The sequence below is a fragment of the Filicampus tigris genome, chromosome 2 (assembly GCF_054856515.1).
Source record: "Filicampus tigris isolate MCC_2025a chromosome 2, RoL_Ftig_1.0, whole genome shotgun sequence".
Lineage (NCBI taxonomy): Eukaryota > Metazoa > Chordata > Actinopteri > Syngnathiformes > Syngnathidae > Filicampus > Filicampus tigris.
The window spans coordinates 24,168,751-24,185,537 of record NC_141218.1 but is presented as its reverse complement, the minus strand read 5'-3'; the positions used below and the strand labels follow the sequence as shown (position 1 = coordinate 24,185,537).

General features: G+C 40.0%; 1 protein-coding gene across 1 annotated transcript in view; it reads left to right on the top strand.

Annotated features, from left to right (window-relative positions):
• Positions 1-16,787, top strand: part of LOC147151845 (protein diaphanous homolog 1-like) — a 41,810-nt gene that overhangs the window by 1,970 nt on the left and 23,053 nt on the right. The window contains exons 2-3 of the mRNA XM_086053027.1: positions 15,995-16,159; positions 16,597-16,698. Coding sequence (XP_085909153.1) covers positions 15,995-16,159; positions 16,597-16,698 — 267 coding nt within the window. The remainder of the gene's footprint in view (positions 1-15,994; positions 16,160-16,596; positions 16,699-16,787) is intronic.

Genomic DNA, 16,787 nt, shown 5'->3' with positions numbered 1-16,787 from the left:
TTAAAAAAATAGTATGACATCATGTAAAATAATATTGGCCTATAGTGAGGATTGGTGATTAGGGACCACTGTGCTATACTCCATATTTACAATGTCTTTGACTCTTTACCATGGTGTACTGGAGCCTCTAGCCATAATGTATAAAGATAGCTATGTGATAGAACCAACCAACCAACCAACCAACCATGTTTCGCCAAGTACTTTTAAGTATGCCTGTGTTATATTGTGTGTAACATGGAGCATGTGGTGCATCTTGGCAATAAGTGCAACTTCTTGTCAAGCATAAAATCTTGCCAGCATGTGCCTTCATACAACGGTGCATCCACTTCCCGGGGGAACCACCTCAGCAAAATCCTAATTTAACGTAATGACTCAAGTCCTTGTGAAGATGTCTAGATAAAATTCTGATAGCTCCCTCTTCTTTGTCGAGTTTTTCAATTCTTAAACCACAACATTTAGACTTGAGCTGAAACCATGTGGCGGTAGTTTTCAGTTGTTGATTCTGGGGAAAAAAAAATTTGAATAATGACGCCAGGGCAAGGTAATTACTTTGGTGTGTGTGTGCGCGTGTGTGCGTGTGTGCATGTGTGCGCGCGGGCGCGCGGGCGCGGGTGTGGGCAAGCGATTTCCTCCATAGTGAAATCACCCTGAATGCATCTACGTTGCTTGCAGCAAGTGTGACGTGTATGTAAGGCTCGACATGTATGGATTTGTATCACATTTTGTGAGTCAAAATTAACAATTTGCTCCTCCTTAAAACACATTGAATAGCAAAACTTAGAATCACAGATTTTCGAGGTTTTCTGTGAAGATAGATAAAAAGCTTTGCTTGGCTGGACCACACCGGAGAAGTAGGAGGTCGAGCCAAGACTGGTGCTACTTATGCCACACCAGCGAACTAGTAACGAGCTTCGGCTAGCTAGCTAGTGCGGCTAAACACGTTACGGAGTTGCTCTTAAGTCAGTAATGGGCGCCGGATAAGATATACTTCTGAATAGAATAGTTCTCATGAAGGGATGACAAGCAAAGACAGAGAAGCCATGCTAATTGCTAAAATAACCTAAGATTGACATGCTAAAATAACCTAAAATTGACACACAAACACTGTAGGACCTAGGGTTGTCATGATACCAAATGTCTGTTTCAATACAGATACCAATATGTATTTCGATACTTTTTGCAACCAGGTTAAACACTCAAAAGTCAATATTTTCCTTTATTTTAAAACAGACTTTGGGAACAATAACTTTAATAGCTTTCGCTACTGAATATACTGTATTGTCACTTGATCCATACAGATAAACTCTGCAACTGCCCTGCTGAGCCTTTTAGCATCTTTGCTGTCCTTTGGGCACTTCATATGCTGGTGAAAGACGTCTTGGAGAGTAGCGTATTTTCCGGAGTACAAGTCGCACCAGCCATAAAATGCATAATAAAGTAGAAAAAACCATATATAAGTCGCACAGGAGTATAAGTCACATTTTTTAAGGAAATTTATTTGATAAAATCCAACACCAAGAACAGACATTTCATTTAAAATTTAAATAACAAACAATTTTAAATGAAAATATAATAATTGACAACAACAGGCTGAACGGTATGCTTAACGACAAGGCTATTTCATTGGCATTGATGACTCAATGTATTATTTGGTAAGCTTTATTTTGAAGTTAGCCTTTGTGGAGGCGGTGTGTTCGTTGAGTATGTTTGCAAAACGCTCTTGGACATGCAACTTACGTGATCTTGATTCTTGAGGGTATTCAACTTCCTCTGCTGAAGGCGGACTAATCATGTTGCCTTATTGTGAACGCGCGCAATTTTTCACCAACCATTCTGCGGATCGTGCCCAACCTGAACCGATGCTTGATCCTGACCAATCAAAGATGATTCGTTCCACTGCATCACTAGTGTGTACAGGTACGCAAATGCGCGTCGTGACGCAAATGACGGTACACATCAGTAAATTTTGCTGCGCATGCGTACCTGCGTACCAGTTATGTGCACCCCTGCATAATGTTGGTCTCTCTAAATTGATATTCAATCAAAGCACATTTGATTCAATCAAAGCACAAAGCTTAATTTTCACCCCCTCAACATGTTTTAGCTCTCTGTATGTTGGTTTAGTTTACGACTGGGCTGGGAGGACTTTATACTAATTTCATTGACATTATAGTGTAGTGAGCTGGTGGACAACATTATCACCTGTCGTTCTTGACAGAAGTTGCGGAACAAATTCGCATGGTTGTCCTTCAAATGTTTGGATAAATTTGACATGTTGCCTCCCTTCGCGAAGCAGACTTTATAGCACCACTTGCAGTGCGGTGCTTCTGTGTTCAGTGGCTCACCTTTGTCATTCGGTTTGAACCCGAAGTACTTTCACACCGTACTTCGGGTCCCCGTTTTATCAACGAGTAGGGGCTTTTCTGCAGCTGCTATCTCTGTTCCTTGTTGTCTTCCACCTGCTTTGTCTGCGCGACTTCACTTTCTCTCTCACCCTGTGAGCATGGAAGGAGGCGGAGGCGCGTGGGCAACTATGTCACACTCGCTGGCCTCGATGTGCTTAAAGAGACGGGCTCCAATTAACCAATTCAATCACATTAAAAAAAAGAAATAAAAGTACCGTTTGTTTTTAAATGCTTGTATAGTACCGCTTTAAAAACTCTAGTATTGTGGTACTATACTGGTACCGGTATCCCGTGCAACCCTAGTAGGAACAGATACAGACGAGTAATAGTGTATAATAATACTCAAAGGTCGGGCTGGGCGATATGACTGAAAAGTGCATCACAATATAAGTGTCTCATATTGGTCGATATCGATATATATTGCATTTTTTTCTTTTTTTTGTTATCTATTGAAAATGATGACTTGGAGAAAAATTAATTTAGGTTATTTTATTTTAACATAATACTTAACCTTTAAAGAGAAGTCAACCCAAACATATGTTTTCCAGAATATGTCCTGTGCAGGCCCACTAGCTGAGACAAGGGATTCTGATTAATATTGCAGCAAAATCCAGCAAAATATTGCAGCAAAATCCACCCGGTTTTACCCATCTCAGGGGGTGGCCATTTTGTCCCTTCTGTCGACTGAAAATTACATCACAACTACTCAGGGCTCAGGTAACGGCCAATGACGGCTCAGCTTCAGAAAACAGGTCAGCCGTGATTGCTTGTTACCTGAGCCCTGAGACACTGTGATGTCATTTTCAGTTGACAGACGTGACAAAATGGCAGAACATATTCTAGAAGAAAAATATGTTCGGGAAGTATGTTATGGATTTGTGAGTGCTGGCCAATGGATGAAACTTTGGAGTCATAAAGTACTCACTAATAAGGTCGCATTGTGTGTGGCACCAATAGCTCAGTGATGAGAGAGAGACTCCTCAGGGAAGATAGACTGATGCTGGAAAAATGCCTACAACTGTGTAGAGCTGCTGAATTGTCAAAAGAAAACAGCAGAACATTGGAAGGACACACTGTGGAGGAAATGCATGCAGTGAAACATAACACAAAGTAAATTAAAGGTGATTAAGTTGATTGTAAGTTCTGTGGCAAAACACGAGCAAATCAAAACGAAATGCCTTGCTTTTGGAAAGAAATGCAAAAAGTGTGGGAAAGAAAATCATTTCACTCTAAAGTGCAAGTCGAAAGTAGAACAAAGCAGGAAATGTAAACCAGTGCATGTTGTCTCAGAAGAGGATGGTGAAACTTATGAGGACAATGACAATTACCGGGATAAATGACAATGGGAACAATGAAACTCTTTGCAGGGATGCTGGTAAACGGCATGTTAACTTTCAGATTGATTGTGGGGCGACCTGTAACATAATCCCCATAAACCTCCTAAACACAATCACACGGGTGGAGCACACAGAGAAAGTGCGAGTGATGTACAATAAGACCAAGCTGTATCCGTTAGGGAAATGTAGGGTTAAAGTCAGAAATCCTCGAAACAATAAACTGTACAGATTGGAGTTTCAAGTGGTGGACCAAGCGGTCAAAATCTCCGCATTGGGCAGGAAGGCCAGCGAGGCCATGAAACTAATTAAAGTACAGTACGAGAACATCCTTGCCATTGATAACATTATGAAAAAAGAATTGAAACAGGTCAAAGTAGGACAGTGAATGCATACCAGCGGAGAAACTGAAAACAGAGTTTGGAGATGTGTTGACACCACTGAAAGAGAAATTAAAGGATCTGGAGAGTAGAGGTATTATAGCACTGGTTGAGTGTAGTGACACTTATATTACAGGTTTGCGTGTAAAAATGACATCAATACTAAAATGCCCACCTCAAAAGACTCTGTAGTGATTTCAGGGCTTTTTTTGTGATTAGGTTTACGACAAATTTCCCCGCTGCTTTCTGGGGCGTGGCTTATGTTATGTTTTCGGTCTCAGCTGTCCACATCACGGGGGGGGAGCCAAACGTGGTAATATTGCTCGCTTTGTCAGTTCATATCAGGAATATACATCATCGGTGATGATGTGTTGGTCACAGGTGAAGGGGCATCGCTGGAAGAGGCAAGTAGAGACCATGGCAACAAACTCAGATGCTTCCTAAACAGATGTAGAGAGCGAAACATCAAATTGAACTTTGATAAGTTAAAACTACAGCGACAGGCAGTGGACTTCATCATATTGGACATCTGTTGACAGCTGAGGGGAGAAGGTGTGTGCCATCCGAGAGATGCCGAGGCCTTTACTGCAATTGCAATCATTTTATTGTAAGAGTTGAACTCGGTCGACTTGGTGTCAGTTATTTGAACGAAGTTACGCCGCTCGCCCGCTCAACGCGAGTATGGCGCATGGCCACCGGGCCCGCACGCATGCTCTGTTGGGTTAGCTGCTGCTTCTTCATTGGTTTAAAATAATCTTCGTTGGTTTAGGGGCTGCTTCTTCATTTGTTTAACTTCTTTGTGTTTGGAGGCGGATGTGCTCTGCCTACATCACGCACCATGCAGCGATATGGTTTGTTTTCAATTTTTTTTCTATTGAACATTTTATCGAAGGTTTTTTCTGTTGATATCAGTCACGTGAATCACGATACATACTGATATTGAATTATCGGTCCAGCCCTACTCGAAGGCATATATTGTTCCTAATCTGCGAAAAGCAAGTTGTATTAATAAAGCTCAGTTACAATGTTCATCTCTTCCTTATCTTAAGGTTCACACCGCAGGCAAATGCGACCCTGATCGAATTTTTTTGCCCATATGCGACCTGTATCTGATTTTTTTATGACAGTCTGAATGGCTCAATTCAGATTTTTTTTTTTTTTTCAAATATGACCTGGGTTGCTTTCATATGTGGTCCTAGATCGGATACGTATCCGATCTTTTCCAATGCGTTCGCGGTCTGAACGGCCAGGTCGCATATATCCGACATTGACGTCATCCGGAGCACAAAATGTGCTCCACGCACTCGCACAGGCAGAGGGAAACTGCTGGCAGCAGGGGATCGAATCTACAAAGTTGTTTTGAGTAACACTATTGACTATATTTTACTTTAATTTAATCCACCTCGAATCATGAAGCATAAAGTGGACATTTATGGCGATCGTAATTCAGCCACGGCTCAGATAGATTCATTTTTTTTACGCACGGTTAAGACGTATGTCCGCTGATAGTGTAGTGGTACACACGCCTGAGTTGTGTGCGGGCAGCGTGGGATCGATTCCCGCTCAGTGACAGTGTCTATGTGTGCCCTGCGACTGGCTGGCGACCAGTTCGGGGTGTAGTCTGCCTTCGCCCATTGACGGCTGGGATAGGCTCCAGCAACTCCCCGCGACCCTATATAGGATAAGCGGTTTGGAAGATGACATGACGGTTAAGACGTGACGTCATCGTTAGTGATGTTTCCATGAAATGAGATATCAAAGCCTCGCCACATAATTTCCACCAAATACTCTATTTATTTTTACCTGCTACCTGATCGCTTGACTGTATAAATGCTCCGACACGCTGGACCACATTTACTTCCGCAAACACAACGTCGGGTGTGACGGCGTCTCTTCTTCTGCGCATGCGGGCCACTGACGACACATGTGTTCATACAGCAGACAAGACCGAGGTCGAGTTTATAATGTAATATGAACGCTTACACCAAAAAATCTGATTTTTTTTTTTTTTCAAAAAATCCGAATTGAGCATTAAGACCTGCGGTGTGAACCTAGCCTAAGCCTGTAATTCTCAACTGGGTGTGCCATGGCACATTAGTGTGCTGTGAGAGATCATCAAGTGCGCCGTGGGAATTATCCAATGTCAATTATTTTGAAACAAAAAACAAAAAATCCTAATTAAAAAAAAAAAAAAGTTTTGTTAATCATACATATAGTAACAGGCAAAAATATACAATTTTGTTCCACGAGATGACAGAAGGTACACAATGACCCTGTGTAGCACCTTTTTGTGAAACATTTTACTTAGTGGTGTTCTGTGAGATTTTTTTACAATGTGAAATATGTGCCTTGGCTCAATAAAGGTTGAGAAACACTGATCTAAGCGTGCACTCAAGGCATGCACGGAACCACTAATGCTATGTTCACACCAAACGCGGATGAAGCGTTCCGCTTCGCTTCATTTGCTCGCGTTTGACCGCGGGAAATTTGAAACCTGAATGCTGTAGCTGCTCATTCGTGCACAGCGGAGAGGCGAGGAGCTTCACTTGATAGTAGAGACGACAGCATCAAGTGGCCGACACACTGTGGTAATGCTAATGCTGTGTTGGTAAAGTTCAAGAATTGTAAACATTTTTGTTTTACATTCGTTTTGTACGTGGCAAATGGGCAGATTTTCGGTGCTTCGCTCCGCGTCCCACCGCTCCAAACGCATCATTCGCGCCACCCGGCACGCAACCGTGCCGCCCGCACAAACTACATTGACTCCAATTGAAACGCGCCACCAGAAACGCTCCCAACGGAGTTGGTGTGAATGCAGCATTAGGGGCCAAGGCGTGCACAGCAGGAATAGACGGTATTTATTTTCATTTACTGTCTGTTTTATAGCTATTATTTTAATGTAGCTATTTTACTTTATTAATTTATTTTGCGGTTATTCTTTCACGCTCAATTTCAAGTTGAGTTTTGGAGGTTGAATAAATACAAAGTCTCCTGTTCTCTCATTGATATGATGCTCTGCTAGCATCTTAACAGTATAAGCACCTTCTAACATACTTATTGTCTAATTTCTGCTCTCTCATCTGAATTTATTACTTGCAGAAATGGGTGCATAATATGCTTCATCATTAGTGTGACTTATTAGGCTGTCAAGGTTGCAGCAGCATCTAAGAGTGTTCTTTATAGGAATAGATAAATATTTAACAGCCTTTTATGTTTTAATTAGGGTCTGCCTTGTTCCTGCATTATTGCTCGACAAAGGTAAAAAAGCTGGGGAAAGGGCAGTTGCTTTGGTGTACGCTGAATCTGTGTTCCTTATCAATGTAGACATATCATGAGATGTAAATGTTATATTGAACAAAAGAAAAAAGGTGGTTAAGCTTGGATGACCAAAACTACCAAAATCAAAAATAAATAAAACCAAACACAGCACTACATTGGCACAGGAAACAGGCTCAGATGCATCTGAGATGCACATATTAATATCAGAGAAGTAGAAGTTGGTCGAAAATTATTTTGAGTCGTTTCTCCAAGACCGTTAACAGAACCGTGAAGGGTGAAGCTTATTGATACAGCAGTTTTTATAAATTCAGCCCTCGGGCCAGTTTAGTGCCAGCTCGGTACCCATCTGTAGTCTGAACATGTTTTGTCAGCAAGTTTACAGTATACAGTTGCAGGCAAAATGAGGACGTATTTAAAATAATAGCTCATTTGCATGTGCTAGCCACAAAGAACTAAATAAAGTGGATGAAAACAATATTCCCACTTTATTTTGTTAGCGGTGTGGAAGCGATAATTACTTGAGGTTTGGTGGTGGATTTTCTCAATACTGAGCATCAAAAGAGACAAACAGCTACCAGCAACTTTCAGCTACATTTAGTGGAGAAAAGATATTACGTAAGTGATTGAAAAGATAAAACAAGTCAAGTGGAGTCTGATCTGCGTGTGGTATTTCATTTGTATAGTGACTCTGCATTCCTTGGAGCGCCTGCCTCAACAAATTGGTCAACAGCACCTTCATTACACAACTTTGCTCTCACAACCAGTCAGAACAGGCACTGAGGAAAACCTAACAGTCCTCTGCCAACATTCATGAGCACAGAATACTAAACAGTCATCACTATGTGGATGTAACCCCTGCGCTCGATTTACATACTGTATACAGTGGATATAAGTCTACACACCCCTGTTTAAATACATAATGTAAAAAAATGACACCAAGATAATTTCAAAACTTTGTCCACCATTAATGTGGCCTATAAGCAATACAACTCAATTGTATATCTTTTAGCACATAAAAACCCTCTTATAACTGAGGATGTGGCTGTGTTCAGAATTAAGCAGTCACATTCAAACTCAAGCTAAATGAGTCTGCACAAACCTCCCGCCATTTAACCCATTAAGGCCTAAAGCGCCTGACGAAACAACTTTCAAACGCTAAACTCTAGACTTTAGAATCACCCTCTAAATCCTGAAGTTTTCCTGGAAATTCAACACTTACAAGTGCCGGTCAGAGCACAGGCAGGAAAAGGCAGGACTCCAAGGTGCGATTTAGTATCCTTTACTTGCAAGCGAACATACATTGATGCACAAAATAATATAGATTAATTGATTGAGGGATTGATATATTGAATGTTTTTTGTCATTAACTCAGGAGCATCACTGACGTAAGAAATAATAAGAAAAAATCAGACAGTAGGCTGATAGAGAACTGAAATGTTCATGCACCTGACTCAAATCCGGAAACAGGAAATGTGTGCAATAACATGAGATACAAAATGCTAGGGATAGACCGATTATTGGCCGGGCACCACATTTCGCTTCTTTGATATTGCGATGGTAAAGTTGAACCAGAAAGTTTTGACATGACCCATAGAAAATAGTTCAGTGCACAAAAAAATCCCTGAGGTGGTAGTGGATGACTGTTAGTGGTGCAACGGATCATCTTTGATCCGTGATCCGTACGGATCAAGGACCACGGTTCCACTCCCATTAAGGCCTAAAGCGCCTGTCTCAACGGCTCCCCAAAACCTAAGGTCGTCATTGGATTAACCTTGAAACCTGAAGTTTTCCCAGAAATTCAACACTTCCAAAATACTTAATATCTCAGGCCCTGTAGCAGACAAGAAACATAATTCCAAAAGAATTTGACAGTTTAAGACGTGGCTTTCACACATGTCCGAGTTTATTCATCTTTACTGTTTAATAAATAACGTGTCAGTGCAAATGAAGCAATACTTTTAATAATAATTAAAAAAATCAAGTGGTAATTACCATCCTATCTTCTGTTATAAAGACATCGATATTGTCATTGTCTACAAACATATCTTAACCATATATCATGTTCGACTGGTTCTACTGGTCCACAAGCGCATCTTCTGTATCACTCCCGTCACTTATTGCAGAACTCCTGCGATCGCCGCGTGTCGTCTATATCACTGCCGTTAATCATTTCAGAGCTCCCGAGACCGACACGTCCACCATTATGACTCAAAAGAATTCCTTAACATCCTCCGCAGGCTTACGACACCGTCACGTGTATATTCTGGTGCATTTCATTGGTTAAGAGACCGATAATTAAATGATAAAAAGAAAATGACGTATACGCTCTCCCTGCTTTAAGGGTAGCAAGACGCAACAGTGCTTCCGGCTCTAGTGGTAGAAACGCGGTTATGCGCTCTTGGCCTTAATGGGTTAAGGCTAGGGCTGTCCCAGACAATTATTCTTCTCCCAATTAATGAATCGACTATTTTTCCGATTAGTCAATTTGTCTAGCAATATATATATATTTTTTTACTAATGCAGCAATTTTTGGGTTCACGAGAATTAATTTACAAAACCACGTCTTAACACTTTTTAAAATTCTTTGTTTGTAAAAGTAAAAAAACAAACTTTTGTTATATATATCGTGCAGCGAAGCAGGCCAGTGTTTCCTCTAGGTTTTTTTTTTTTTTTTTTTTTTTAAGCAGCGGGAGCAGGACATCATCCTAAATACGATGGGCATGCTGTGCTGCGCCCGCGGTCTGCCGCGAGGGGAAATGGCAAAAAGGTTTACTTGTTTTATACACGCCGAATGGAGCGAATGGGCAAATTTCCGGTGCTTCGCTCCGCGTCCCACCGCTCCAAACGCATCATCCGTGCCGCCCCGCACGCAACCGCGCCCGCCTGTAATAGCAGAAGAGATAGAGTTGAAAACCCTCAAGTCGCATGTATGGGAGATTTTGTCAACTTGGGGTGAATCGAGTCCTCAAATTAATGATACAAGATTTTTTCTGTCTCTTGTCCCGACACCGTCATATAGACAGCTGCAAACATACTCAATGAACACGCCGCCTCCGCAAAGGTTAACTTCAAAATAAAGCTTACCAAATAATACATTGGAGTCATTGATGCCAATGCATTAAGCAAAAGCCTTGGTTGACTTTTACTTTGAAGTTGGCCCGTGTGGTGGTGTAACGGCTAACTTGACTTCCGTTTTCGACATTTCGGCTTGCCTTATCAGTTTTGATTGACATTACGTAGTTGTACCAACATCAACACAACACCATCCCGAAATCATATTCAGTCACTAATTTAGGACGCTAACAAACAGCGAGTTAATTACGCCATCATTTCATTGCATGATTCGGCACAAGTCTCCGCCGCTAGTGGCTAGCAGCCAGCTGTTAGTATTAGCAACAAGTGCCCGGCTGGTAGTTTAACAGCTGTGCCTTGGCTTCCTTGGCCTACTCTGTTTTTTTTTAGTTTTTACTCTCTTTTATTTTCATTTTGCTGCATCCACACCTTTGATGCCTTGGATCTTTGCACACATTGAAGCCTTGAATTAGCATTACTATTATCTCTTTATTATATTTATTTTATTTTGTTATTTTCACGGCTCTTGGGACTTACTGGGCTAACCTGGGTCTTGTACCGGGGATTGTATTTCGTGCCATGTCATATGAAAATGTATGGGAAAAAAATCCCTAGATCTTTGCATCCTTGAATTTTGAGGCAAGGAAAATTCCTTGAATCCTTGAAAACTCAACTTTAGATATAACTTGAAAGGTCAATGAGAAAAGAAACTACGAAGAAATTTGGCCTATTAGGGGCAGTGCGGTGCTGTGCATGGATGGACTACACACTTAGAATGAGAACAGAAGAAAGTTGCAATTGAACTGTATTAATAATATAACTCGTTTTTCACAGATTGGGAAGAATGTGTGCCATTGAGAAGTGTTATCTTACTTGTGTGTATATACTTCCACAGCGTTTGCGAATATTTATTTGAAGGAACATCATCACTCCCAAAGTCAGTGCTTATTTTCCTTTAGCATTTGAATGGGATACCATATTTAATTTAGCCTTAGCACTAGCGGTGTTTTAAAAACCAAGCATGTCTTGTATTTAAATATACACTGTGTATATTTATTGTTTTTTGTGTGTGTTTAGTTTTACGCTAAACTCCAACTGGGTGTCATTCACTAGCACAAAGTACGCTCAGGGACAGCAGACGCGCATACGCTACGTGCTTGCTATGCAAGCGACATGATGCAATCAGGGTATTTTCACAATGTCAGGATCTTGTAAATGCACTGTGGCGTTCTGCACATTAGTCGTTTTTCCTCGATAACGTTTTAAAGATGGAGAGAAGCCCCAATTGAAATCACAATTAAATGTTGATTTATCTTCCAGCCTTACCTGTACTTGAATATTTTTCATATCGTTTTGAAATAATTTCTTGTTTTTTAATGTAGGGATGGAAATAACTTATTTAATCCTATTCATCGATGAATCAACAAAATCAACATATGAATTGATTAGTAAAATTTATTGAAATCCTAGTATGTTCCAATATGTCACAAGGCCATAGTGCACAGTGGCCTTTCTTGTTGCTGTCTTGGTGAGTTGCACATTACATCTGTTAGACTAGTCCACCATAATAAAATCAGAATTCAATTAAGCATGTCTTTATTTTCAGGAAAAAGCAATAAATATTGCAAACTCTACTGAGTATGAACTTATTTATGGGCATATTAAACCCACTACTTGTAAATGTCAGTAGTGTTAAGAACACTCTTGTGTGCATTGTGCATGTGGACCCGCAGGCGTATGCGATATGACCGTGTTTCGGAGGGCTGTGTGAGGAAGTTGTGCAAAAATAGCAAACAGGATACATTCTTATTCTTCACCATTATTGAATGTGCTTATCTCAACCCCACTTGCCCGTCCGTCCCTTGTGTAAGGAGGTCCTAGCATGCGGCTAGTAAATATGCTTACACCCGCTCTCAAAACTGGAGGTCAGAATTCTTTAGAGGTCTGCATGATTTTAAAAACTCAGTGGATAGTTGTATTACTTTACCTAGGACAGGTTTGAAACATTCCGGATCATGCTTCTTAACAGTATTCAGTAACTCAGTCACTGAGGGATGGTCAATTTAAAGTGGAAAATCAACTGAAACATATTTTTGTCACAAATATGCTCTATGCAAGCCCATTAATTCAAACAAGGCCGCACGTTTCAATTGGAGTCAATGTAGTTCCCGCGGGTGGGCACGGTTGCTGCGGCGCGGCATGAATGATGCTTTTGGAGCGGTGAGACATCGTCGCGTATTAAACAAATCAACTTTTTTGCCATTCCGCTTTGTGGCAGCCTACCAGCATCGGGCGTACTACCTGACTACATTTCACACACAGCCAAACAGAGCTCGAAGGTCCCCCGTACACTGCGGGGGTCAAATATTTGTTTCATGAACTTTTCTACTGTTTATGCATTTCCCTTTGATTTTCTCAACGGATATTTTTGACTAATAAATTGATATCAAACCTATGTATGAGCTTGAATTATCCACAAGAGAGATTCATTTTGGAGCACCTCAAAAAAATGCAATACAATAATGCAGCTTATAGCATGCTACTTAATTAACACCTATGGGCAAGCCAAGTGTACAAATAAAAAGAAAACGATGTGGACATGAAACTACACCAAGCCTATCTGCCACACTCACCCCATCTTAGCCTATTTATATATGAATGGAAGGGAAACTAGTTGATGATGATTCATCCTGCTTTCTCAGCTCCATGTCTCCCTCTTGTGTTTTTGATTGCCACTCAGGAAAACCAACTGAACGCAGAGAAATACAAACAAAAAACAGTTTGATAAGTGTTTACAATTCTAGCTGCAGTGCGTTGAGAGAGTGTGGCGATGTTTGTTTACAGTATGTCAAAAACAGGGACTCAAGTGTTTTATGACAGTTATCTTTAAGATTGTGTTGAATTACCATGCACCGGCTATTTTATACTGACAGAATCACACAACCTGACACACAGCCAAGGGCGCCTACTGATTTCTACCCAAAGTCAGCAGTGGTTTCAAAAGTGCAGTTTAGAGAAAATTCAAGAACGCTTGCAAATGTTTACTCTTCTATTGGGTGGTTGTGTTATTCTGTTGGTTTTATATTCTTTGTTGGTCTTATATTGTGTTTGTTTATTAATTTTAGTAAGATACTTATTTCTTTACTTTGCTTTTAAATGTCTTCAACTTTTTTGTTTGTAAATGCTTTTAAATGCTGTACACTTTTGATGTGAAGCACATTGAGTTACCTTGTGTATGAAATGCGCCATTTAAATACAACTGCCTTGCCTTTCCTGAAGGAATTAATATGAATCAACATTTTTGAGGTGCATTTTTTTTAAACAAAAAAACCCCCAGCTTTCTGTGTGTCATTTCCTGCGGTTACATTTGTTTGGGTGTGGCTGCATGATACAGTTTCCCTCTGTGTGATGTAATTCCGCTTACACTGTTCCCATGGAAACATGGTAAGCAAAAGCAACTGTCATGGCTAGCTTGATGGCATACTGAATCACCAACACCATCTTATTATCAACCACAATGTTATTCTCAATGGGCATCTCTCTTTACAGCAGTCAGGTTTTAAGACCAAGCTGACAATTTTGTGTTCCTCAAACTCAACCTCTGAAACTGTTCTTTTATTAGCTTTTCTACTTGGGTATATGGCAGGCATACTTGAATGTTACTTAAACCACTGTGTTGTTTTTATCTTAATTCTTTTCACTTGACTGCATTCCTTGAAAAGTGGTTTTACTACCAGAATCAATGCCCTCCATAATTTTTGGCACCCCTGGTTAATATGTGTCAAAAGTTGTCAAATAAATTCAGATTGGATCGCGGAAGCATAATCTCTAGCTCAAAAGTGTAGAAATGGTTCATCAGATGCAGAATCAAGCTAAAGTGGAGAGTGCAATGGAAAGGACCCAGGTTGCTGGATGGTTTAGAACGATTGGGAAAAGGGGAATGGTTGAAGATCCCTCTTTATGTTTTCTCTTGTGAAATAATACATGAAGATTACATGCTGTTTTGTTGGCAAAAAGCTGTTGTACAAAGTATCAGGGGTGCTAGTAATTGTGGCACACATGATTTGATTCAAATAATTATTTCTGAACATGGGATTGGTCTATATAAAATGTTTTATACATAAATACAGAAAATATCCCAGAAAATAGCCTTTAATTTCATGCAATTTTAAGGAAAAAATATTTATTGGGATTTATCATTATCAGTATCAAGCTATACATTTTTCTCCATATCGCACACCTCTGATAGGTAATAGGCTATATATATTTTTTTGGTCTTGTGTTTTCCAAAGTTAAGCTCTGCTTTATGAACTGTTCCGCATTTTTGTATAACTTGATTGATAAGGTGTTTGGGTAAATTTCCCAAATCAATTGTATTTATAATCTAAATGTCAGGACCATTTATTAAAATTGGGGACATATGAGGTATGAGGTCTTTCCACTTTGAAGGCGTTCTAGCGTCATTGAGGTCTCGGCATGAACATTTGTATGTGTAGCCTGACACCTTGTGGACATGATCGGCTATTACATAGAAATTAAATTGCCCTACTTCAACCTTTAAGACACTTTGGAATCAAATTCATCCGGGTAATTGGCACTTTAAAGATTGTCTTTGCTGTGATTTAAATGTATTACTCTATATTTATGATTGCTTTGATTAGAATTTTACAGTAGTTTAACCTTGGCCCAAAGCCTCCAATTGTTCGTCAGTGAATGACTTGATTTATTATAGTTTTCTAAAATCTTTCATTGTCAACAATTGATTCTGTCTAATTGAGTTTTCTCCTTCTCCCATTAAACATGCCTCCCTTGTTGTCATGATTATCTTCTGACACCTGTTTCATGTTTCTTATCCTTTTTATGGCACTCTCTTCCTCCCTTTACCTATTCTTCATTCGTAGACACTGAAACGTCTGATTCCGGATGAGGTAGGTTTTGTCTGTCACCATCACTAGTCTGCTTGCCTCATTCGTCTTGTCATCTGTGAATAAAAAAACTCACCTTGCCACTGTTCGTCACAATCTAATCCACCCTAACACACTTGTTCATGAACATACCTGTATTTGTTGTCGAATGCACTTATGTTGGGCGTGCATGCTTTTGAAGATGCACGCTAACGACTGGGATTTTAAACAACGAATTTCCCATTTGGCAGTCAACAATGCATACACTGTGTGCACCCAAGGGAAATTAGCACCTGTAATTAGCACCTGTTGTTAAATAATATCCTCTGCACTTGCATGTTCTTTCAATATGTTGACTTTGTTTGGCAGTTTGTTTTGATGAATGTTTTAAATGATCCCTAATCAATTTTAGGAACTTGTTGAAATGTGATTTCCATTGATGTACAAAACCTCCTGAAACTGTTTTATCCAACTATTTTACTTTCTTGGTTCATAAATTGTCTCAGTTACGTCATCAGACCACGAGTTGATTAGGGATTGCTTGCAGCCTTTTTTCTTTTTGCTGATTTTCATTCTTCTCAACTCCCCAATCTAACTTGTCATGTTGTCTGCAAATCTAGTTGGAACGTTTCACCAGCATGAGGATAAAGAAGGACAAGGAGAAGCTGAGCCATGTTCCAGGTCAGCGTCATTCTGCAGCCGCCAACTATGAAATCAACGCGCCTAGTGCCATGCTGCACGACCATACAGATGAATATGTCCTGGAGCTTTTTGAACAGATGCTGGTGAGAATGCATGCCTGTACGATAAATGTACAATATGGTGTTTCAGAGAGTCTTGATCTCTAGTTTGGTTTATCGTATGTAAATAAAGACAATTTGTCTTTGAACAACTTTTATAGTAATATGTGACACTACAGTGTCATGTGATTGGTAAATAAATGCAATAAATACAACAATAACAATAAATGCAATAAATCCAACTTATTCTAGAGTGAATTACCTTGTACACTATTATAATGCTTGTCTTCTAAATGTTATGTGTCTTCGGAAAAGATGACAATGCCTGCACAACCATTGAGTTAAAATCTTACTGAACTTCATCAGCTAATCTCACCCACCTGAATGTTTGAAAAGCCTATCATGTTTGTTACCTGCTCAAATTTACAGATTTTTTTTTTATCATCCTCTCCGGTGTCATCAATCTTGTTTGTGTTGTTTAGGTGGATATGAATCTGAATGAGGAGAAGCAGCAGCCTCTCAGGGAAAAACATATCTCAATTAAACGTGAAATGGTCTCCCAGTACCTCCACACCTCAAAAGCGGTCAGTAAAAAAATGGTTTGAAGTCGATGAAGTGAATCAGGATGTGAAAATTCAATAGGACTCGCCAAGTTCATTATTTTTTACATGTT